General features: G+C 46.7%; 1 protein-coding gene across 3 annotated transcripts in view; it reads left to right on the top strand.

Moving 5' to 3' along the window:
• The first annotated feature begins 6482 nt into the window (after positions 1-6482).
• Positions 6483-26397, top strand: part of LOC147692380 (cytochrome P450 2A13-like) — a 1200227-nt gene continuing 1180312 nt past the window's right edge. For all 3 annotated transcript variants that reach the window (XM_086938606.1, XM_086938607.1, XM_086938605.1), the window contains exon 1: positions 6483-6714. In XM_086938606.1, the coding sequence (XP_086794732.1) occupies positions 6535-6714 (180 nt within the window). In that variant the 5' untranslated portion in view covers positions 6483-6534. The remainder of the gene's footprint in view (positions 6715-26397) is intronic.

The raw sequence follows: 26397 nt of genomic DNA, 5'->3' as shown, positions 1-26397 counted from the left end.
GGATTCAACACAAATCTGTGACTGGGGGTGAATGTCTGAAAAGTTCCAGCGCTCCATTCATCATCTCCTTGTGTTTGCTTTGTTCGCCCTAAGTTTACAGGGTATGCCCAGACGTGGGTCCCTTGCTCACTTAGCCACTGGATTCAAGCTAGCCTGGCTGATGAAGGGTGTTACCCAGCAACCGGTCCCAGGATACTCATTTCTGGTCCAGGGAAGACATGGCTTGGCAGTTCGGGCTGGACTGTTCCCCTGAGGCACAGGGTCAAGACGGATTTGCATATAGCTGTGTCTGAACTGGTGTGGCGAAGTGAGCTAAAGAACGATGATGGCTTCAACCCAGATCTGTGACTGGGGGCGAGTGTCTGAAAAGTTTCAGCACTCCGTCCATTATCTCCTTGTGGTAACTATGCACTCTACAAATTTTATTAACATAACATAACATTAACATTCCACAGAAGCCCCATTACAATGTCTCACTCAATTTACCTCCTGCAAGTGCGCCAAAGCACTGTGCCCTGAAACACTAATTACCTAATGTATGTGGTCCTTCCTCTATTTACTGCTGCTTGTTGACAGCTGCTGATGTGTTACTAGATTTGAAATACTAAGTAAGTACAATCTCCCAAAGACAGAAGCCCATAGCTAGCAGCAGGCCTTCTATAAGTAGCCCAAAAAGAGCCCAGCCCTACAAAACGATCAAAAAGAGCACCATGAACATTAAAAAAACAATGTATTTTCATGAGTAAATACCATGTTTTAAAATCATACTACCTATTCTATTCTGCCAGTCATATACTCCCTGACTAAAGAGAAAAAATATCTGTGGGCCATATCCTGAAAAGATATCTACATTTCTACATTTCTTATTTGAATATTAAAATAACATAAATGGTTTTATTCAGGACTTATGTTACTTTTTTTAAATCTGTAAACAGCTTAGCTTAATACATGCACTTCACGTTTCTGTACAATTGTTTATGCTCTTACTTTCAAATGTTTCACACATTTAGCTTCCCCCTTAAAAGAAGGGCACCATACTACCATTACCCAGAGTAATTTTAGGTCTTGTTTAGGCAGTGCTTGCTCTGTCTCTTTGAGACATGCAGCATGCAGTATAAGGGCATTAAGCTCTGCCATGTTCTGCCCATCTTTACAGTTGGCTCCTCTTTCTGTCCTTTGTAAATGCTGGCTTTTGATTAGTCAATAGGCTTAGTTGTTCCCCCTTAGTACCCCCTTGTCTCCCTTTGTAACATCCCGTGAGGACTGGCCCTCTTACTGTGCTGTTACTCAGTATGTTTTATTAACTATCTGTGGGCACTATTTTCTTAATTGACTTTCTCCTATCTCATGCAGCACATGCTTTCGTGCAATCTGCAACCACTTGTTTACAATTTTCTACTGACACACTCTCCTTCCCTCTCCTCAGCTGGCTCCTCTTCCCTCCTGCTTCTTTAACCCTTTCGGGGCTGATGACGAGCTGGGCTCGTCATCGCGTAGCCCGCTCGCACGCTGATGCCGAGCCCAGCTCGTCACGTAACATGGGATTTTGAAAATCCCTGCGTACGAGCGGAATTGCGCTAGCGCGCATGTGGTTAATCAACGCTTTCTGCCTTCTGCTGCTAGTTTTACATTGACACCCGCACCCATCTTTAATTAGCATCAACATCCCGCCCTCCTGTTGCTTGTTATAAATTGCTGCTGCCGAAAGGTGAGTTGTAAATGTAGGGTTTAGTAATACATGAGGGCAAAGAAAGACTACACTTGGGAAAAGCACATTTTTGGGCAAACCCACATTAAATGTAGTTTTACCAACAGTCACTTTTTCTTCATCAAAAACAATAGCTTTGCAGCCTTTTAGATGTTAAAAACAACTTCCACAAAGGTGCAGTGTGGTGCTTTTCAAAGAACAAGATCATTTATAAAGTTCCACCCTACTTGTATGTCTGCAGAGACAGGTTCTGCAGACATAGGAGAAGGACGAACACTTTATAAATAATCTTCTTATGCTTATATGTGCAGTAACATCCCCTTACATCTTTTAATAACACGCAGCACCACAACAGAAATCAATTAATCTTCCTTCCTCTGTGAAAGTTTCATTATTTGTACAGCATTTTCTTCCAGATCCTATACAGGAGCCCACTGCTAACCTCTGACAATAAACATTAACAGCTCCTTGCATCTTTTAATAACACACAGCACCGCAGTGTTGGAGGACTTTTATATCCAATTTACTGTCACTTAATGCAGTTTTCTGGCTTTAATGCAAAGGGAGTGTTTTTCTTTAGCGCACAGTTCAGTTACTAGAACACAACATTTTAGAAAATGCAAATGTCACTGCTCTGTGAAAGCCAGCCATTTGTTATTCTTAAGTAGAGTTTACTGCTAAGGGTTCAAGCTACTTGCAAGTTTTTTAGGTCAAGCCGAGCACAGTGCGCATGCGCTGCCCATGGGAGGCTTCTCTTGAGCACTCTAAACTTCTCCGTGTGTCTCTCACTTCTCCCACACATTGGATTGGCCTTTGCGTGTGTCTTTCAATAATGAAAGCACACAAATGGCCAAAGGTGGGTGCATGTCCCACTTCTTCTCCAAAGGTTCACTCCCACTGCATTTTGGTTTTGGGAGCAAGCAGCGGTGTGCAGGGTGGCTGCGGCATTCCTCGTCATGGTTTACTAATTAAACACAGCATGGTTGCTTCCACTTTCACTGCTGCGCTTGTTTAATTTCCTGTTGCTTTCCTCCCGACCCCCACCCAAGTTGCGTGTTCACAATGCTCCCACCCCCTCCCGTTGTCCGCATTCCCTTTGTTCCTGCCTCCTACCCACTTGCGGTGACCCGTGAGGTAACCCCCATCCACATACCATTGTCCATTGTCACCAGGCTCCCGGCCCCTCCCACTGCCCGCATACCCTTTGCTCCCGCCCCCTCCGTTGTCCGTGTTAAACATGCTCCTGCCCTCCTCCTTTTGTCTGCATTTTTTTTGTTTCGGCCCCCCTCCTCACTTGCAGTGGCCCGTGAGATGCTCCCCGAACCGAGTCGCAGTTATTACTATGTAAATCGTTTTCAACACATTCATTTTTTGTTTGTCGTTTTTCGCATGTAATGCAACGCTCTGATGAGAGAGGAAGGGTGCTGCAGAAGCGAACAGCAACAATTGAGACACATGTTATTTGTGCGCAACACAAAAATGGGTAATTGTTCTTGTAAAAAGAGATACCACACAGATGATGGAGCTAAATGTTGATCAAAATAAAACTGCGTCCATTCTTTGGGGCTTCGTAACTAGTCATACTAGCCCTCAACCCTTTCTACCTGCTCCTGTACTGCAGACCCGTGTTCACTCTTCACTGCTTGATGTGCAGTGCTTTTTTGTGACGATGGCACCAAAATCAATGTGCAATAATTACACCCGGAGACAAATAAAAGACTCACAGGTGCCCTTCAGAAAATCCATTTCAAAGAAAGAGAAACCCCAAGAGGTAGAGGGGTCAGCAGCAATGTGGACACCTCGCACCCCCGACTGTACTCCTAGAGCGCAGATCTGGGGTGTTCTGCGGTCTTTCTTCATGTTGATTCCTCGCTAACTATGGCTACAATTCCCATTCCAGACATTGCTGCATCCCGGGCATTCTGTTTCAGAGCAGCCAAAGAGCTGCATGCTTGTGTCTGAGAGCCCTGATCCAACAGGAACATGAACCAGGCTGGCACAGAAGGTAGAGCCAAGGATTCCGCGAGCTCCACTGGGCCTCATATGCACAGACGCACACAGACATTGTGGATAAATCCAGGCTGTTTTTAAATCAACTTTCTAATTCAGATCAGTGACCACATGCACACTGTTACCAACATATTAACTTGAACAATATGGCGCGGGCAGAAAGGCCGCTTCTTTTAGCCAAAAGGCGAGAGGGTGAAGCCAACAGTCATTCCTTCGGCACAGAAGATTTATGTGTCCTGCCCAGAGTATTTGCATAGACAGAGGATTTGTGAGTGAGTTCAACTAATATTGATTGAGTACTTGTCCAGATCCTCTGTGAGCAGCACTAGGTGTTTTAAGTGTCTTGTTTAATTGTGGCTAAACGCTTGTGAGGTCCCAAAGGCGAGGCCTATTGTCTATGCCAAGGCTCCAGACATGAGATATCCCTGATAAGATAAGGAATAAGGATCAGCAATCAAAGGCCATGTCTATTTTTGTGAGACGTGCCACTTTCTGTTACTTTAATATGATACAACTTGAAATTTTTGTCAACTACATCAATCGCTTTTTCTTCTTTATTAACAACAATTTACACAATAACACTACTAGGCTATCATAAAAAAGTATTTGTATAATTATCAAAGGCTTTTGTTCTTTATTATAGGATACTGTGCTGAGTTTGTAAAAATTTCCTTTTTTAAACTTTATTTTCTAAAGCTTCTATAATATAATTCAAAATCCAAAGGAAATCAAGGACCGTAAACAGGGCATATTAAATGTAACCAATACGTCTGGGCTATTTGTTATAAGCAAACAACCATAACCCACATGTTTTTATGAAAGGACTCCTCCTTTACAAGAAATAAAAAAAATCTGCTCACTCAGCAACTATAAACAGGGCAGCTTTCTTTCTCGAAATTGAGGGAATGTTAACACTGTTTTTCTGAAGCTTTTGTGCGATATTTTCACAGTTTTTAAAGTGAAGGCTTTTTTATATGCACTCAGTCAGCAGTACTGTAGATAGACAACAAGCATTCATTGACACATAAGTCAACACAATGCCACACAATTCCACAACACACAATTTAGTGCCACACAAATCCACACCTCACAACATAATTACGATCCACATTATACCATTCAACACCACATAATTCAACTCCACCTAATTCCATGCTACTCAATACAACATAAATCTACTCTATGCCACATAACAATTCACAAAAACACACTTCACGCCATGCCACAGAATTCCATTCAACATTTTTTCACTCAACACCACACTGTTCCACGCCACACTATTCAACTCAACACAAATCCATTCCCCACCACATAATTCAACACCAAATCCCATTATTCCACTCCACAACACAATTCCACTAAACACCACATATATTGAAATTAGAACACAGAATTCAACATCATCCAACGAAATTCAACAGCGCACCACATAATTGAACTCCACTACAAAACAATCCACAACACAAAAATGCCATTCCACACAATTCACTCCACATAATTCTAATACAGTCAAAAGCAACAAATTACTATCCACATCACACAAGCCAATCCACACCACACAATTCCACATCATGACGCAAAATTGAACAGCGCACCACATAAACTCGACTACATACCACTCCACAACACAAAATACCATTCTACATAATTACACTCCATAACACAGAATCCCACTCCACATGATCCCAGTGCACTAAATGTCACACAATTACTACCCACATAATTCCACAGTACCACAGGCCACTTAATTCCACTAAAAAATTCCAAGTGACACAATTGCACAACTAACAAATTCAATACAATCCACATAATTCCACTACACGCCACAAACATACACTCTATAACACATAGGCAAAAGACATTGCCATTTCCAATGCCAATAGCTCTAACTCAAACAAATGCAAGACTGACAGCATTTTTTGTTAAAAAAATTATCCCAGCAGTAGCATAAGTAAGGGTGCAGTACCTTATCTGGCTAATAGAGGTCTGTTTACAACTACACAAAGACACCTAGTAACAGCCTGTGGTACTGCACCCTTTTCTTGCTTCAAGGATTTTATTTTATTACTTATGCTAAAGCTGAGAAATTTTTAACAACATAAAATCAAAAAGAATTATCATTTGCAATGCCAATAGATTAAACTCTCAATAATGCGAGACCTATTGCATTGCAAATGCTGGTTTGATATGTGGCTGGCTAACGACCTTCTTCACACTATTTATCAGGCCACTGGCCTAATTGCACATCATCTCTACTATTTAGTCTATGGCCAGGTAAATAGCAGAGAGTATGCTAGTTTACTGGCTGCTTTGTAAATAGCAGAGATGTTGTATTGGTGGCGGGCTGCAGGTTAAATAGACCCATAATTTAAACACCAGAAGATAGACAAACAGGGTTCAGAAATGAATAACTCTGTCTTGGATTACAGAGCACTTACTTGCTCGAACATGGTGTACTCTATGTCAGGTCCATTTCCCTGGCTAAACCACATATAATTCGTGTTTTCACTGTGTGAGCTTTGCACATTATATGATTCGGTGCCAGTTATTCATGCAGTGGGAACAAATAGTTCAGCAAATTGTGAATACCTCTGCTCAAAATGAAATGAAGCCAGCTGGCAAAACATGCCGATGTTTCATAACTTAATTCAATATTTGAAAACAAGATTTAACAACAACATCTGCAGAAGTTGAAGCAGGCTGAAAGAGTTGAACTGAGGACAAAAAAGTTAGAGCTGATAAGCTCCACATCAAAAGTTGAAGCGAGGCATTTCACTCACTGACTCTGCATACAAGCATCTCATCATTTCACCAACATGGATCTCGGGGCGGCTTCTTCGCTTTTGCTGGTTACATGCGTCTCTTACCTGCTGTTCATTAATGTCTGGAGGAGGATGTTCCCAGCACACAAACTGCCCCCTGGGCCCACCCCGCTTCCTATAGTCGGCAACATTCTTCAAGTGAAGAGCGGGCAAATGGTGTCATCTCTGCTGAAGGTAAAGCTCTTGGGATGTTTTATGGAAACGTTGCACTGGTGGAAGAAACAGAGAAAATCTATTTTCACTATTTTTGCTGCTTGCGTAATTGGGAATAGAGCAAACTGCTTGCACATTGTCATACATGCACGACCTGACCTGATTTCGCGCTATTTTTGTTATTTTGACGTAAAAAATGGGAATTAAGGGGCATATTACCAACGATTAGCGATATTTATCGCTAACGAGGCTTAGCAACGATTTTGTTATCGCTAAGCATCGCCGGAAATTATCGCAGAGATAACTTGCTATTAGCAAGGATTATCTCAGAAGTGATAAAAATCCTCGCGCTTACTGCCAAATGAGAGATCATCGCTGGAAAACCAACGATAATCTCTCGAAGTTTGGCGTTAGCTTGATGATAGGGGCTCACAAACTTAGCCATGATATCCACCTTCCATAGGATATCATGGCTAAGTCAGGAAAATACAAGGTGTAAAAAAAGCAGCGCTAACCGTGGTTAGCGCTGCTTTTTTTTTATCACTAACAGGGTTAGCGAAATCCTTGATAATAGGAGAAATGTCGCTTAACAACATTTCTCCTATTATTTTTCTCTGGAACGCCCCCCTTGCATCTCATTAGAGATGCAAGGGGAAGCGTAGAGAAAAAGGGTGCTAACATGCGAATTTGCGTGTTAACACCCTGTTGCTGATAGGGAGATAATTTTATCTCCGCTTTCTTGGCTTTTGAAGCCAAAAAAGCGGAGATAAATCCCCTGATAATATGCCCCTCTATTTTCTCTGCTTTTCAAATGTGAAAAAAGATCTTGCTCCAAATAGGAAGCAAACATTTTGTATCATAGTATCACCTGTGAGAAGGGAATTATTTGGCGAATAAATGTTCATATTAAAACCTATGCTAATCTATTTTAAGTGCTTTGAAAACTATAGATGGACATAGATTACGGGTATGTGTGTTGGGCAAAGTAGAGCAGAACATAAATGTTATGTCTATATTGTTTTGTCGCATGGCACAGGCACATCACGCATTCTGTGGTGAGCAGACTCATATGAAGAATGGATTGCCACTGAGGAGATTTGCCCCATTTCTGATTTAAGGGTGAGGACGGAATCATATCAGACAAGAAAGCACTTACATTGAACATGAAAAGTATCACAGTAGTGCCATAAATAGTCTTGTCTGGTAAAAGCATATTTGTTCTTGTGTTTTGTATCTTCTTGAACATATAAGAAGGTAATCATAAATTTGTCACCACCGTTTTTTAGTGGGAAGGGCTAGAATACATGTGACTGTTCACTTAAATATATATAAAAGTCCAGCAACTCTTCATAGTAAATATCTGTTAAAAAAGGAAAAGTCCCCTGCATGGGGACGGACGTAAAGTTGTGTACCACAGGTCCCTGCACCCTCTGTGGGGTAGGTGGGCTCCCCACGTTTCAGGGACCCACAACCATTCAAAGAGGCCCCATTCTGCCCAAGGCGGAATATATGTGATATACGGGAGACTCAGGGCCCAAATACCCATTCTGCAGGGGGGCTCCATCATTTTAGGTTATGTTAGGTACTGCAGATGTGCACCTTTATTATGAGTGCATCAGCTTCATGGATATCTGGAACAGAACTAGGCATGTCTCATACATTTGTGGTCTGGTTAAGCGCATCAAATGCAACTCTCTCAGTAGATAAGAGCTACTGCCCTTACCAAGCGTTAAATAGTACGAGCACAGTGTTGGCAGTGTAAATGTTTTGTGTTTTTTAGTGATCAGTAGTGTGAAAAGTCTTTTTACCTGTGAAAGTGAGTGGTGTCTACAGACAAACTTTGTGTAAAGTTCAGCTGCTGTGCATTTACCTTGCCTTGGCCCTCATGGTAAATGTGTGTAGTGCCTTACAGTCTGTTACTGCTTGTGAGTGCTGTTGCATGTGTTGAGGATCTTGGAAAAATAAGATGGAGGTGTGGACTGCAAAAATCCACAAAAATCCTACCAACCAGGGTTACCCCATTTATGCAGATAAAAATGATGCATGTGTGGCTGGGCCTAGTGCCTGTGAAAGGAACAAATCAAACTGAGGTCAATGGGAGTCTCTTTGGCTCCCATTACCTTGGTTTGATCTGTTCCTGCAGCGGGCACTGGTCACAGCCACACAAGTGACCCAGTGTTTTTATCAGCACGACCGGGGTAATGCTGTGTGGTAGGACCTTTGTGGATTCCTGGAGTTCTGTCTTGTAGGGAAAATGTTTGATTTCAGGGAAAGTTTGAGGTTTGCAGGGCATTGTGGTTAAGAAAACTTAATGGGATCCACACGAGTCTCCCCACCCTGGAATACCCTGCTTGTCTAGTTTACAAAAATGTCATTGCGATCCTGCCACTATTTAGCAGAAAAATGCCAGACAAAATGTTTGATAAATACATGGTCAAACAGATTTTGGTGTAGAAATCGTGAACGTTTTTTATTATGCCTTATATTTGTGGCGAAACACTGAATAGGTGATAATTATTGCATCCCTTATGTTTCTCTGTGTCACCTTTTATCAGGTGTGATAAAAAATGATATGCCGCAATCGGGTACTTGTATTCGAGGCCTAGGCAGGCTAGAGTCTACAGGAAAACCCTTGAAGATTGGTTGATCTTTCTCAACCAATGAAGCTTAACATTGAAAGATTGATTTCAGACTATTGGATTACCATCCCAATGTCTTAAACTGTATCCAGCTAACAGTATCTGCACCTTGATTATAGCAGAAAGCAACTCCAGCTGCACTTTCTCCTCTGAGACATCTGGACTGACTACCTGAAAGACAGCTTCCTAGTTTGAGTTTATCCTAGACCCAGACTGAAATCTAGTGGTCTGTAACGTTTCCTTTGCTTGTAAACAACCTGTCCTGATGACCACTGATAGCCAAATATCAGATACCTGATCACAATTGTTCAGGTTCCTACCTGATCATGATCTGTCCAATGAGAGTTCCTCAGCTCAGGCATGGTTTGGACTCAACCTAGCCATGATTCACCCATTTATGACACATGGCGCACATGGAAAGAACGTTTTTTGTCATCCTGGTGCCACCATATTTGTTAGAGACACATAATATAGGCTAGAGATTCTGTAGGAGATCATTCAGAAGTTGCTGAAACCCAATCACCAAACACTTGACACCAAGGCATTAATCAAGGACCCTCCCGAGAAATCTCTGGTTCCTCTTAATTGGTTGTTGATTAAGAAAATTATGCATGCATGTATGCATGTTATATATGCATGTATTTAAAAGGTATATTTACTTACCCTTCTCTCAGGAAATGCTGGCCCTGCTCCTCCTAACAGAAAAACAAACACTATGACATTCCCAGTGCTGTCCACGTCATGGCCCTTTTTTTCGAACTTTTCGCTATTCTGCACAACAGCCACCCTGCTGTGCAACACAGCTTAAAACTTTTGACTAAGGCAATAGCTGTCATAGGCGAGATCTAATGGCTTTGACAATGATTTTTTAGGCTAGACCCCTCACAGAGCAAGGTCACTTGAGAGACGTGCAAAGTTGTAATGAAAGTTCTGCATGAATATCCTGGAAGCTCACATAGGCAAACTGATCACCTGAGGGCAAAGCACAGAGAGTATTATGTGGATCAGACCCTGCAACAGCGGGCACACGAGTTTTGACACTGTGGTGAAACGCCATGCAACCAGAACAAGACAGTTGTCAGTGTTTCTTGCAGTCTGATGAGCCAAACTCAATATATTTCTGCCACCATAAGGGTGCTGCTTGTTGCAATGAATAGTGCAGCATAGTGTTTGGAAAACTGTGTATGGCAATACTTGTGCATCATGCTGTGTCAGCACTGTGCCTCATTACTGTGTCTGGCAGCCTTAGAATGCAAGCAGTCACTGCAACCTCCTCCTTCTAACTGGTCAGCTCCTGTTATCTTTGTGTTTGTATTGTCTACCCCTACCTATTGCTCCGCCTCTAGCGTTGGTTTGCGCAGAGGCGGTTAGTAGCAGCCCTATGATGAAGCATGCCACAACTTTTTGTGGGTGTTTCAACAAAGTGTTTGTGCTCCTTTCACGACTGTATGTAATCGTAAAAATGCTTTGCAACTGATATTAACCTTACCTCCTTTTGTGTATACCCACAGTAATAATGAGCATGCCACTGATGCGAGTGGCTGCACGTTATTTACAACAGGTCCAAGTGCATAGTATATCACGATCGAAAAATATTTATGTGCTCATTCATTCTTCCTTTTCCTGCAGCAAGTCTACTCCATGTGCATTGTAACACACTACTTGTAAACACAAGCAGCAATGCATTGTAATTTGAGTCCATCACGTGGTACTTGGCATTCCAAAACTCTTTTGTTTGTTCATAAATTCAATCATCTAGCTATGCGCATTTATGCAGCAATTTGAAGAGCAAGACAAATGGAAAGGGGCGACCCCTCGGTCCCCCCGAACGTATGGTGGAGTACCCCGATCCCCCCGGGAAGCCATTTTGGGCGGGAGGCGCGTCTCGGCTGGTATGCCCGAAGCGGCGTAGCCGGGGCGCGCTTTTTCCCCGCCCAAGAGTGGGTTATCCTAGACACTGAAGCCGTCCGCCACGCCCCTGGAGGCGGGAGGAGGCGGGTTTACGCCCGCCCAGAGAAGAATAAAAGGAGCAACAAGCCAAGGAAGCATCCTCTTGTTCCTGTGCTCTGAAGCTGCACCTCCTCGCTGCACGTGAGCTCGAGACGGAACGAAGAGCCAATTTTGAAATTGGTAATTTCTCTCTTTTCTCTTTCAGCACTACAAATCGCGTCAGGACCTTTCACCTAGGTGGGGAAAATGCCGGGCAAGAGAGTCGCAAAGAAGGTCAGCACCGACCAGATGCTCCGGATGTTGGTGAAAGACATGGCTGAGATGAAGAGAAAAATGGCGGCCAGGGACGGTGCGGGTAGGCCAAAAAGACCCAACCCGACGGAGGCCCCGGCCGGAAGAAGGAAGAGGGCCAGGAATGGGTCAAATGAGGACGAGGTCCCAGTTCCGGAGGCTCCCCCGGCGAGCCCTCCTAGTCCAGCGAAGATTCCCGCGCCGGCTCCTGCCGAGGGCCAGCGGATCCCCGTTGTGGTTACCCCAGTGGACGAGGGTGACATGCCCCCGGAGTTGGCCGCCCAGCTGGCGGCATGGCTGGGTAATAGCAGCGGGGGTTCCGTGGCTCCGGGGGACACGGCCGAGGAGGCCAAGCAATTAATGAGGCAGTTGCGGCAGTCACGAGAGGCCGCGAAACCTCCTTGTCCGTTTGTTTCCCCGCAGGCTCCAGTAGAGCAACCCGCAGCTGGCATGAGTTCGGCAGCAACGGCGGTTACAGCTCCTAGCTCAGGTAAGCAGCTAATGCCGATTGCGGGGAAAGGGTCTGTACCCTCGAGAAGGGAAAAATTGGCTCAGCATATCCCGATGGAAGTCAAAGAACGGATATGGGCTGAGAAATATGTAAACATGTTCTCCTTGCTAACTGATCATTATGAGATTGAGCATGTGAAAGTTCAGAAAGAACTTATGCATCCAAGTGTTTGGCGCGCAAAAATGGCCGCCTTTAGGGTCGATGAGACGATAGGTAATTGGGGTAGAGCATTTGGCATATTCACTTCGATTATGGGGGAACGGAGACCTGACTTGTTGACCGAGTTACCTGTGTACCAATCACGTATTATGGAATTTTCTCAGACATATGTTGGCAATGAGTGGTTCTGTTATGACAATATTTTTCGTAAGGCTAAAGAGTTCGACACGTGCCTGACGTGGGATTGTTACGACTCCATTTCTTGGCAAAAGATGGAAAACTCAGGCATGTTAAAGGCGCCATTGTTGGGGGGGGGCGGGGGTGAGTTTTCCCGCCAACCATCCGGGGCGCCATTTCGGACAGGGGCAAATAATGAGCATCACCCAAGGCCGAACGGCAATACAGGTAAAAAAGGGGTATGCTGGAACTTTAACAGGGGAAAGTGTACGAGGCCCCAGGGGTCATGCAAGTTTAGGCATGACTGTGGGGGGTGCGGACAGTCTTCGCATCCCGAGACCATGTGCAGAGCCAAAACGGGTGATAACGGAAGTAGGGGAAGCGCCAAACAGGTCTGACATAGTCCGAGGGGCGGCTTTACCTACACCAGTTGATACCATGGCAATGATTCCTTGGCTCAGCGAATACCCTGATCGTGTCTCCGCTGGGGTGTTGCGAGACGGTTTTTCTTATGGTTTCCGCATCCCGGTGGGGAATTTTCAGGGTAAAGCACAGTGTAGGAACCAACTATCGGTCCTACATAATACGGCAGTGGTGCAAGCGAAGATTGGGAAAGAGGTAGCCCGGGGTCGGGTGGCGGGACCATTCAACATGCCACCAGTTCCAAATTTTGTTTGTTCACCCTTGGGAGTGGTCCCCAAGAAGGACCCGGTGAGTTTAGACTGATACATAATTTGTCAGCCCCGAGGGATCTGTCGGTTAATGATGCAATAGACCCAGAGCTTTGTTCGGTGCGGTACGCATCCTTCGACGATGCAGTCGCCATTTTGAATCGCCTGGGGCCCGGAGCGCTGATGGCTAAATCTGACATCGAGTCCGCGTTCCGGTTGCTCCCGGTACACCCGGACGACCAGCGTCTCCTGGGCTTCATGTTTCAGGGGCGCTATTACATGGATAAATGTATGCCAATGGGCTGTTCCATATCTTGTGCTTATTTTGAAAAATTCAGTTGCTTCCTGCAATGGGCATTCACGAGGATGACGGGTTTTCAGCATGTAATGCATTATCTAGACGATTTTCTGTTTCTGGGGGCTGCCGGGGACACAGAATGTGCACAGGCTGTAAAAGAATTTTGTGATCTGATGAGTCGGTTTGGTGTGCCATTGGCGCCAGGCAAAACTGTGGGGCCATCAACTTCGCTCGAGTTTCTTGGAATAGAGCTCGATTCCGAGGAAGGTTGTTTCCGGCTGCCAGAAGAAAAGGTGCGGAAATTCAGGGCTTCACTTGATGCATGCATGAGAGAAACTAAGGTGAACTTGCATCAATTACAGCAGACTGTGGGTCAGTTGAACTTTGCCCTTAGGATAATGCCAATGGCCCGCCCCTTTTCCCGCTCGATTGCACAAGCCATGGTCGGTCTTAGAGAAGGGCACCACCGCACTAGGCTCTCGGCTGAGATTCGCCAGGACATGCGCATTTGGTTGGCATTCCTGGCGGACTTCAATGGTCGGGTTGTCTGGACCAAGCCAGCGGTGTCCTCCGAAGAGCTGGGGCTGTGGACAGATTCGGCGGGGAGTATAGGTTTTGGCGCCATATTTGGCAATCACTGGTCGGCGCAAACATGGCCGTCATGGTGGCACGAGTGTGGACTTACAAGTAACATTGCTTTTCTCGAACTGTTCCCTATTCTGGTGGCTTTGAAAACATGGCCTGAGGGGTTTAGGGATCACTCTGTGGTGTTCTGGTCTGATAATATGACCGTGGTTGAGTGTATCAATAGTCAGGCAGCACGATGCAAGTGGATCCTGAGGTTGCTCAAGGAAATTGTTTTACTATATATGCAATTGAACGTGCTCTTTAGAGCAATGCATGTGCCGGGGGTGCTGAATCAGGCTGCTGATGCGCTTTCTCGTTTCCGTATGCAGGCCTTCTGGGGTTTTCTGCCCACAGCGGACCCAGTGGCGGCACCATTTCCCGAAGCTCTCTGGTCTCTCGGTGCCCCGAACTACAAAACCTTGTGGGAGAGAGTTTAGCACCCAGGACAAGGAAGGCATACGAAGGGGCGTTCCGTTCCTATTGGTCCTTTTTGGGTTCTGCTAGGAGGGAGTTTTGGGGCCAGGAGGAATTTGTCATAGAATTTTTACTGTCATTACGCAGGGCAGGCAAATCGGTGGCTACGGCCCAGAGGCATCGGGCCGCCATTTCCTTCATGGCACGGGCCCATGGTATCAAGGATCCTACAGCGTCTTTCGTAGTACAGAAAGCGCTGCGGGGGTGGCAACGCCTTGAGGGTCGCAAAGTAGATCAAAGGCACCCGATAGGTCTGGATAGGTTGGCCCTGTTACTATCCGTACTCCCTGCAACATGTTCATCCCAGTCGGAAACAGTGTTATTCCGGGCCGCTTTTGCATTAGCATTCTATGGGGCTATGCGGGTAAGCGAACTGGTGGCGAGAAACAAGCAGGATACGGGGGGGGTTTGTGCCGAGAGCACATTCAAGTAAAAGGGGAGACGATGATTGTCTCGTTTGTCAGATCCAAGACCGATCAGGGGGCGATCGGGGACAGTGTAGTGGTCCAGCGGATTCCCGGATCTCCCATGTGCCCGGTGGCATGCGTTGAGCAATATTTGGCGCAGAGGGCGGCATCATGGGGGGGGACATTGCTGAGGCACGCAGATGCCACCCCACTGACGAGGTTTCAGTTCCAGCGGGTGTTTGCAATGGCAATTTCGGCCGCGGGCTTGAACCCGAGAGAGATTGGGACTCATTCCTTCCGGATAGGGGCTGCTACAGAGGCTACAGCCAGGGGTCTTAGTGTGGAAAAAGTGAAACAGTTGGGGCGTTGGTCCTCGAATTGTTACAAAAGGTATGTGCGGTTGCACATGTTGTGAAGCTGATATCATGTACTCACGCTTCTTGTCTTTGTTTGGTTACAGTTTCGCAAACCTACGAGGCGGGGCGGACTGTGCAGTCGACCCGACACCTGGGAATCAGCGGTCAGAGATCACCGGCTGCGGAAAGAGTGGGCCACTCATACGTGAGGCGTGCCGCGGACGTATTCAAAGCAGGTGACATGATTCACACAGCTGGGGAATATGGGTACAGGGTGACCTTCTACGGAAGGGGCGGGCTCTGTATTGACCAGTTTCAACAGTTTCTCGAGGGTTTGTTAGGGCGGACGAGGTCACCGCCATCTATACTCATAGTACATCTTGGGGGCAATGATTTGGTGACCACTGGTAGACGACTACTTCTCGAGGCGATACTATCCACAGTAAGTTGGTTGGCGAGAAGAGTTCCAGGGTGCACGATTGCATGGTCCCATATGATTCCACGAAAGGTATGGCGGGGGGCTAATTCAGTGTCTGCTATAAATCATTCTGTGAAAAAGGTGAATAACAAGTTGGGTAGACTGTTCCGTACCAGTACATTGCATTCGATTCCTCATGGTTGTATCAGGGGGGACAATATGTATCTAGAGGATGGGGTCCATTTGTCCCGGGTGGGGAATTCTTTACTCATAGGAGACTTCGTAGCCTGGTTGAGGAGTTTACAGCATGACCTTTAGGTAGGAGTTTTGTGGGGGGTCCGGATAGCCGGTCAACTATCCGGCCTGTGGCGGTAAGGTCATGATCGGTGAGCAGTCATTGGAAGATCCCTAGGGGGGGGCGTCACCCATTACGGATGGGAGCGCCCGGGGGGAGGTGGCCATTGGCCCCTCAACGGGGAGGCGGTCCCTTCTAAAGGACGGGACGCCTAAAGGAAAGGGAAGGCGGTCAAGGCCCCTCCCTGGATAGGAGGGGCTACGGCCCCTCCTGGGAATTTCCCGGGGCCAGGACATCTGCGACGGCAGATGTGGTAAGTTGTGTAGGGTGGGGAGGGGGGTCTACGCTACCTTCTAGACACCTCACACGAGTCCTCGGACGACCACGTACATGGCGTCGAGTTAACAGGGGCCCCCGTCAAGACAAGGGAAATTGGTATGGCACATGAGGTGCAGTCCTCTGTGCGGCCGCCCCTCACAAGTGAGGGGGGAGTTCTGGTTTAGGGATCTGACACCGGTTACGACCTTGCCATTGGCCCTTAACGTTAGGATGTACAATTTCAATTTGAAATGCATTTGTAAGGATGTTAGTATCGGCTAGGAGAACCTTTGTATTAGATATGTGTTAAGGTTAGCCAAACATCGTAATGTGGATATGAAATTGTACATGATATGAAACTGTTATTTTAATGTTTTGATTTTGTTTCATATTTTAATAAATACGGCCGGGAGGGTAACTCCCTCCCGCCTTCCAAAAGTTCAGAACTGTTTCCGGTTTCCCAATTCTTGGGGATTGTGTTGAGAGGGGGTGGCGGGTATCTCAGCCATATGGAAAGGGGCGACCCCTCGGTCCCCCCGAACGTATGGTGGAGTACCCCGATCCCCCCGGGAAGCCATTTTGGGCGGGAGGCGCGTCTCGGCTGGTATGCCCGAAGCGGCGTAGCCGGGGTGCGCTTTTTCCCGCCCAAGAGTGGGTTATCCTAGACACTGAAGCCGTCCGCCACGCCCCTGGAGGCGGGAGGAGGCGGGTTTACGCCCGCCCAGAGAAGAATAAAAGGAGCAACAAGCCAAGGAAGCATCCTCTTGTTCCTGTGCTCTGAAGCTGCACCTCCTCGCTGCACGTGAGCTCGAGACGGAACGAAGAGCCAATTTTGAACCCACCCACCATCCCCTGAAGACAGCAAGTTATCGTGGTATAAAGTCATGTTACGTAGCAGATGTTTTGTCTTGCAGGTTGTTTTGAATAAAGTTTGTGATTCGGTTGCAATAAAGTGGATAACTCTGTGCAGTATGCTTTATTAAAGACTTTCATCAGAGTGATTAGTAATGTTTTAGATGTTTTAGAGGGTTGATACTTGATCTGTTTTAGTAGGAATGTCCTTTCTCTTTAGTCATTAGTCTTGTCGTATTTATTGTTTGGTCGGGCGGTAAGGTCATGATCGGTGAGCAGTCATTGGAAGATCCCTAGGGGGGGGCGTCACCCATTACGGATGGGAGCGCCCGGGGGCAGGTGGCCATTGGCCCCTCAACGGGGAGGCGGTCCCTTCTAAAGGACGGGACGCCTAAAGGAAAGGGAAGGCGGTCAAGGCCCCTCCCTGGATAGGAGGGGCTACGGGCCCCTCCTTGGAATTTCCCGGGGCCAGGACATCTGCGACGGCAGATGTGGTAAGTTGTGTAGGGTGGGGAGGGGGGTCTACGCTACCTTCTAGACACCTCACACGAGTCCTCGGACGACCACGTACATGGCGTCGAGTTAACAGGGGCCCCCGTCAAGACAAGGGAAATTGGTATGGCACATGAGGTGCAGTCCTCTGTGCGGCCGCCCCTCACAAGTGAGGGGGGAGTTCTGGTTTAGGGATCTGACACCGGTTACGACCTTGTCGTTGGCCCTTAACGTTAGGATGTACAATTTCAATTTGAAATGCATTTGTAAGGATGTTAGTATCGGCTAGGAGAACCTTTGTATTAGATATGTGTTAAGGTTAGCCAAACATCGTAATGTGGATATGAAATTGTACATGATATGAAACTGTTATTTTAATGTTTTGATTTTGTTTCATATTTTAATAAATACGGCCGGGAGGGTAACTCCCTCCCGCCTTCCAAAAGTTCAGAACTGTTTCCGGTTTCCCAATTCTTGGGGATTGTGTTGAGAGGGGGTGGCGGGTATCTCAGCCATACAAGCATGTGCAATGCATTAGGTCTCGCATTCAAAGAGTTTAAGCTCCTGGCATTGAAAACGACAATGCATTTTATTTATGTTTTCAAAACCAACTCATAAATAAAAGACATTCTCATTTACAATGGCAATAGATCAAACTCTCGCAAATGCGATACCTATTGCTTTGCAAATGCTTGTTATATCATGCTATCTGCCTTGTGACAACTACTGTGTTAGACAGAAGTACATTTTGTATACACTGATGGGTATTCTGCCCTTTTACCACCAGCTAAAATGTATCCTGTCATTCCACTCCTAATATGTCCAGAGTGCAACTGTAATATGAATTACGCTGTTAATTGTAGCAGCCCCTGTTCTGCACCTGTTCAATATGTCCAAGATCACACGGGATGCGATGCATCAGATAGGGCAAACTGAGAGTGTGCGTGAGGGAGGCGAGTCTGAGCGAGAGAGAGTGTTAAGCAGAGTCTATGAGAGAAGGCACCGCATCTGAAAGCATGTGTGAGAGAGAAATGTGTGAGAGAAATATATGCGTGAGAGCTTGGGTGCGTGTCTTTGAGAGAACGTATGCATGAGAATGTGTGTGATAGACAACGTGAGAAAAAGTTCAAAAATGTCTGTGAGAAAATGTGTGCGTGTGTGAGAGAGGGGTTAGAGGTTGAGCGGTGAAATTAGTAGTAGTGCAGCCAGATATTTTCAAAGTGTAACCGGAAGTGTACAGCCCATGCAGAACCCGTGGAAACCCCCAACCACGTGCATGTACCCCAACATGCTGCTAAGTCACCCCCAACCCACCCGCCCCCACACAAGGGAGTTGTAAACTCTGCTCCTTGCTTTACAATGGGTGGCAGTACCTAGTCAATGGCGCCACTCCTCGGGTCTCAGCTGAGGTGCCAAGTCTTTTGAATGAAAGTAATCCCACCCCCAGGGGCAGACACTGAGCACCCCCTATAGGGCGCTTCCTTCAGCACTTCAGGAGACGGGTGCAGATGCAGGCAGCAAAGACCAACGTACACAGATAGTACAGCAAAGAGCCTTGTGCTTGAATGGAACATAGTATTATCACAGGGAAGAAAAGAAACACGGAGGAACGCTGATAGATATTAAAAACAAGTAGAAAGCTTAGAGTTTTGAAGTGAAAAATAGAGGAAACACATTGAAAAAATAAAGAAACAATTAGAGATCTGAAGAAACGTTGAGGAAGCAATTTGGACAGAGAGGGAGAAACAGAGAGAACATAGGAGGCAGGGACATGAGAACGTGGAGAAGAGGAAAAATGTGTAGAAGAGTGAGACACGAGGGAGACTGAATGAATGAATGAATACATTTTATTTCTGGTTACTCAAAACCATTAAAATAGGACAAGACAACACATTCCATTGTTATAAAAGATTAAATAGTTAAAACCATAGGCTGTGATTAACAGAAGAGTCATTAAAATCTAGAAATCATTAGTACGTTTGTTCTCAGCCCGCAATCTTTCCTGCTCATAATGGGGTGAGCAATACAGTCTCAACAGACTAACACCTCAGTGCAAGTACTGGCCTGATTAATTAGCTGGAAAAGTCCATCAATTTCCGTCGAGTCTGTTGAATAAATTTGCCGAACGTGGCCAGGTGTTTCACTGTTTCCAGTGTGTACAGATGTTGCACAGTCCCCTTTACTGTTCTGATCCCTTGTTGTAATAAAATTGGCTTGAGGTACAGTCTGCGCTCCAAGCCCAAGGCCGGGCAACAAAGTAATGTGTGGGCCAAACTCTCCTGTTTATATTTGCATAGCCGACACTCTGGGTGCCCCGTCCTTATTGACTTCGAGGGATAAAGTTCTTTAAGGGGGAGAGGATGTAACCTGAGCGCTATGATCCTTTGTAGCGCTTGTCTTCCCACTGATTGTGTAAGATGGAGTTTAGACTTGTGTTCTGTATGTGGAAGGCTTTGGGTTTCATGGAACCTCTTACTTCCAGTGACTTCAGGTCTGAGATACGAGAGCAGAGGCAAACCTGTTTTTTTATCGCACTTTTGATGGCGGTATATTTGGTTATCTTGGGGTCCCAATTTTCCACTGTGAGACTCAGAGCTTCTTTGGTGATGGATAGGCTAGTTGACCAGGGATTATCAGGCTCCAGAAATATACTTTTTAAGATAGACTTCAATGTGTTCTCAGTTGCCCCCATGATGAGAAAAAAGTATTTGCTCAAGGCAGCCATCTCTTCGAGTTTTTGTTGGTTTAGATTAAATTCTAGCCGCACTAGATTGTTTCTGGTGCATGCGGGTAGATGGAATATCTTTTTGTATGCCGAGCAATGGATTTTTTCTAGAGCACTTGTTAATTTCCCTGGGAAGGCCAGTTGTGCGTAGTTAAGTGATGGTATTAACTTCGCCCTCAAGCCTCTTTGAATTGCAGTTGTAGTGGGGTTATGTAACGAAGCTTAGAGCTTGCCAAGGGCGTAGGTGATACTTTTTCCTTTTGTGCGTATTTTGTCAAGGTGAACTCCAGGGCGCCCTGTTTCAGTGAGCCAAACTCCCAAGTAATTGTAATGTGCGATGTAGTCCAGAGTCAGCTGTCCTAGCCTCCATTTTGCCAGTTTTTTTTCGGGTAGTACCCAAAGATTATTATCTTTGATTTAGATTGGTTGGCAGTCAATTTGTTCTTTCCGTTGTAAATTGCAAGGGCTGAAAAAGCTTTTTGTAAGCCAATTTTGGTGTGGTCAAGGAGAACCAAGTCGTTGGCATATTGGAGTAGTTGGATCTTAGTGTGACCGATCCTCGGTGTTGCTAGTGATGCTCCAGTCAGGGCTTGGCCCATGTCGGCAGTGTTTAAATTGAACAGCATCAGAGCTAATACACATCCTTTTTTCAGGCCGCGATCTGTGTCAATTTTCTCTGTGGCCGAGGCTGTCGAAAGTTTGATTCAGACCCAAGTTCTTGAGTATAATGATCGAATAGCTTGTAATAAAGAAGGCTCAATGTTCCAGCTTGCCAGCTTCTGCCAGAGAATCAAACGGTCAACCCCGTCAAAGGCTGCCTGTAATCAATGAAACAAGCGAACAGCGGTCAACATTTTCGTGATACAGCCTTCTGTGCGAGATATGAGAATGCTATGATGTTATCCAGTGTTGATGCTCCAGATGTAAACCCTGTTTGGTAAAATGGCAAGATGCCCTCGTTGCTGACCCAATTTGAAAGTTCCACCAAAAGGGTGCATGCATAAGCCTTGCCCTCGATGTCAAGCAAAGCAATCATGCGATAAATTTGAGGGTTAGATTTTGGTCCTTTCTTGTGTATTGGGTGCAATAGCAACCCTCTCCATGAGTCAGGTACGTCCCTGAGGAGTCGGCATTCGGCGTATAGCGTGGTTAGTTTTTCTGTCCAAAAGTCTCTATCTTCCCTGAACAGGGAGCCCAGCAGCCCGTTTAGTCCTGGTGCCCCATTGAGTCTAATCTTTTTTAAGATTGTGCTAAACACCTTTTTTCGGGAAAATCCGAGTGGTTCACAGTTATTGAGGAATGGTTGCTGACAACTGGGCGTCCAACCTCGTCCGGGTCTTTATTCCGAGGAGTTGTACTTCCTTCTTCTTAATACATGTTTTTCACGTGCACTGCCCAGGTGTCAGCGTCAAGAGCATTCTCTCTATGATTGACTCCTTGGTTTAAAGAGTTTAGGTATTGCCAAAACTCTTGGGACTTACCGGGTCTCAATAGCTCAAAGATCTTTAGCCATTTAGCTTCAATACAGGACCGTTTTGCTGCCCAAACTTTCATCGAGTGGATTTTTGCTGCCTCTTGATATAGCCTTTTAGCGGTTGCTGTGCCCGTTTTCTGGTGGGCCCTTCATTTGAGTCTTAATTGTTTTGCACTGTCTTTAATTGCAGGAGTGTGTCCGAAATTGTGCCAAGGATGTGGAGGGGTTTTAGTTGTTATACCTCCTTGAAGTAGCACTAGCAATTTACGTGCAAAGTAAACCCATTCTTCCATTGCGCCACCATGTTTGTCGCTTTGTGGCCCGTCTGCCCATTCTTTTTTCCATGTCTCGACTTATTAATTGGCACTGGGCCCCATTTTATCCTTTGCGGCAGTGTGAACAGTTCATCCCCATTTGATGACCCAGCGCATTGTAAAGTGTAGCAGTTGTCTACTGTAAGTTTTAACGTGATTGTTAGTGCAGCGTGATCGCTTTCGTTACGTTGGTCAACTTTGTAATCTGTCATAAAGTTTTGTAGCCAGCTGCTTAATAGAATATAGTCTATAGTAGTTTGGTTATTGTATGTTGGCGGGAAGAGGGCTCCTGGGATATCCCTTAGGAAGAGAGAGTGAGCTGTTGACAGCTGGTAAGAGGAAATAAAGGAATTAAAGGCCTCTGTGGCCGTAGAGCAAGATCCTAGTGCTACCTTAACCCCAATGTTATGTGTGTTAAAATCCCCAAGTATTATTGGTTCCATATGTGCGTACTGTAGAAGAAGGTTTTCTATATGGCTTATTAACTCAGGCAACTTGTCCTTGTCTCCCGGCCCATGAGGATTGTAATAGACATTAATTAGGAGTATCATTAAAGGACCCTTGTTTGTCGATAAGCCTTCCAGGGTACCTGCCATGAACCTGTTTGATGATGTTTTTATTTCTGTAAATTGTATTTTCCGTGAAATCCTGATGTATATCGAGATACCTACAGATGGTCTATCAAATATGTTCTCCTTAGTTGCTGGTTTACAGTGTTCCGCGAATCCTCTTATTGATGTTGGTTTAGTGGCCCACGTCTCTTGGACGCAAATTATGTCCACTCCAGCTAGGAACAACAGTATCCCTTGGTTTTGTAGTAGCTTTAAAATCCCTGCTACGTTCCAAGACATGATTGTTACACTTTGAACATTAGAAGGGGCTGTTTGCGGGAGCTGTAAGAGTTATTTGCTTCCAATGCAGCTGGCATTAGTAGTTATGATTTAAGGCCCTTGGCACCCATGACCAGTCTTGACTGATATTATTCTCAAGTGAGCAAGACCGAGGTCCATGGCCCAGGGTTGTAGTTACTTTAATTGTGCCATCACTTATTAGAATTGTTTTTGTACCACTGTTAGTTCCATGGAGAATGGACGCTGCAGGTGGCCGAGGGTGAAATAGGTCATTCAATTATGATTTTTTTTGAGCGACCAATTCCTGCGTGGCGGTTTGTTGCTTCGAATAGCTGTGTTTCAGGAGCATTGGATATTTAGGAACAGGCCTGCTCGTAATCTTTATGCCCCAATTTTCCAGTTGTTCTTTACTACTTTTTAATGCCTGAGCCATGTCTAGGTTAAAGAAACGCCCCTCTATAATTTCGTTACTCTCGCCTGGGGACAGAAAGGAGATGCGTTCAATGTCTGTTGTATTTATGGTTTCTAGACCTGGGATACTGGCGCAAAGTTTTAAAAGGTAGGGAGACTGGGGACCTGGCAGAAGCCCCCCCAACTACTTACTGTATCAGCTGGCTAGGCATTTCGAGGTGACAAAGCCCGTTTACCACATCCCTCTGCCAAGAAACCCTCACCTGACTTTGCCACTCCTGCTTCCTGTGAGGGCCTCTATTTGCACGCTAAGAGGCTGCACCAGAAAATAGGGAAGGAGTTTACTTGATGTGCAGCTTGGGCCACCGCCTCATCAGCACTGTGGAGGCAACAGCCGAGGCACAGCGAGCCACAGGGGTGGCAAGTGAAAGCCCAGGAGAGGGAGTGACACGAGGGAAGCACCAAAGTGGCGTGGGGCTGGCAAACGGCAAGGAGGGTAAACCTTCCACCTAGGAAAAGCATTTTTGCTATTGAGGGGTTCAGTTTTCAATTTACATTTTTATTGGTTTAGACCTCCTCAGAGAACAACAATTTGAGATAGCTACATGAAGATTATAGTTTTTTGTAAAATGTATCCTATAAACATGTTCATAAAAATGTCCTTTAAAAATACAGGTAAAAAAGATTTAATACATGTATACATAGTACAGCAAATACATTCATTCAGAGGACATTTCAAGAAGGCAATCAAATCATTAGGGGTCGAGAGATTATACCTAAAAGACCCTTTATGCTGAGGAAACTCACCAGCTGCTGTTCTTAACGCTAATCTTCCCTGCCATCCTGCCTGCCTCCCTGTATCCCAGGAGGGATTGACCGCCTCACCGCGTGGTAACAGCTTGCAGCACCCGCTTCGCGGGTGCCGCTGCGCGGTGCAAGGCCTGGGGTCGAGGCTGCAGGAGTGCTGTTGCTGGAATAAGGAGGAGGAAACACCGGAGAAAACTGAGGGCGCGCGCCGCAGGGACACTCTAGACCAGGAGTCCCTGCGCTGCACAGGTGTGCACGGCCGCGCCCCCAGCAAGACACGCCCCCCGGCCGACCAGGGAACAAAAGTGGGAAGTCTCCTAACGGACAGCGGGACCCTTTATGCTGAGGAAACTCACCGGCTGCTGTTCTTAACGCTAATCTTCCCTGCCATCCTGCCTGCCTCCTTGTATCCCAAGAGGGATTGACCGCCTCACCGCGTGGTAACAGCTTGCAGCACCCGCTTCGCTGGTGCCGCTGCGCGGGTGCCGCTGCACGGTGCAAGGCGTGGGGTCGAGGCTGCAGGAGTGCTGTCTGCTGGAATAAGGAGGAGGAAACACCGGAGAAAACTGAGGGCGCGCGCCGCAGGGACTCTCTAGACCAGGAGTACCTGCGCTGCACAGGTGTGCACGGCTGCGCCCCCAGCAAGACACGCCCCCCCGGCCGACCAGGGAACAAAAGTGGGAAGTCTCCTAACGGACAGCGGGACCCTTTATGCTGAGGAAACTCACCGGCTGCTGTTCTTAACGCTAATCTTCCCTGCCATCCTGCCTGCCTCCCTGTATCCCAGGAGGGATTGACCGCCTCACCGCGTGGTAACAGCTTGCAGCACCCGCTTCGCAGGTGCCGCTGCGCGGTGCAAGGCGTGGGGTCGAGGCTGCAGGAGTGCTGTCTGCTGGAATAAGGAGGAGGAAACACCGGAGAAAACTGAGGGCGCGCGCCGCAGGGACTCTCTAGATCAGGAGTCCCTGCGCTGCACAGGTGTGCACGGCCGCGCCCCCAGCAAGACACGCCCCCCGGCCGACCAGGGAACAAAAGTGGGAAGTCTCCTAACGGACAGCAGGACCCTTCATGCTGAGGAAACTCACCGGCTGCTGTTCTTAACGCTAATCTTTCCTGCCATCCTGCCTGCCTCCCTGTATCCCAGGAGGGATTGACCGCCTCACCGCGTGGTAACAGCTTGCAGCACCCGCTTCGCGGGTGCCGCTGCGCGGTGCAAGGCGTGGAGTCGAGGCTGCAGGAGTGCTGTCTGCTGGAATAAGGAGGAGGAAACACCGGAGAAAACTGAGGGCGCGCGCCGCAGGGACTCTCTAGACCAGGAGTCCCTGCGCTGCACAGGTGTGCACGGCCACGCCCCCAGCAAGACACGCCCCCCGGCCGCAATCGCTTCTTCAAAAGACAACGGACCTCCGCTCAGCGGGACGCGAGCGGGACGCCGTGCGAAGCCCGGGCAAAGGGCGGGCCCTCTGTGGCCCTCAGAGGCCTGAGGAGCCTGGCCTGGGCTACAACCCCTGGTCGACCTTCATCAGCTCCACGCCCCATACCTCATACCTATAGCCCCTAGCTCATTTACACGTAGCGCGGGCTCGCCATGAACTGTCGGGAGACTAGAAGCATGGCTGTAGCAGGAGCAAAAAAACTCACTGGAACTCTGGATGATTTTATCGTCCGCACCCATGCACTAATCGATGAGGGAATAATATTAATGGATAGGAGAGTATCCCAAGACCTAGCTATGGCCAAGAGATCTTCCTTGGGCCTCATCGCCCAGGCACAGACACCTAATACCGACTCTCGCCCCAATACTCATGCCATAGTACATAATACTGGGGTTACTGGGGATTTTGATGTTTCTAATTCTCAACTGGACCTGGAGGCTTCTCCTAATCTTAACCTCCTGACAGACAGTGGTGCACACAGAAATGAGCCAAATCATTCTGTCATGGTAACTGCCAGAAATGAAAGGGGTTTGAAAGAAGGGGCTATCCCAAAACAAAAACAAAAACAAAAGGCTAACAAATCAGCTACTCTTAAAGGGAAGAAAGCTCAAACTGTTCATAACCAACAAAATGCCAATCCCGACCCAGTGATTGTGAATAATAACTTGGTAGTCTCCTCTAATGACATAAGGGGGTTGCACCCGACTACAATTGGCCTACCTTTGAGTCTTCCAGACGATACAATCATTGA

This window comes from Lissotriton vulgaris, chromosome 9 (assembly GCF_964263255.1).
Source record: "Lissotriton vulgaris chromosome 9, aLisVul1.2, whole genome shotgun sequence".
Taxonomy (NCBI): domain Eukaryota; kingdom Metazoa; phylum Chordata; class Amphibia; order Caudata; family Salamandridae; genus Lissotriton; species Lissotriton vulgaris.
The sequence above is the reverse complement of the archived record's forward strand: the minus strand, read 5'-3'. Positions and strand labels throughout refer to the sequence as shown.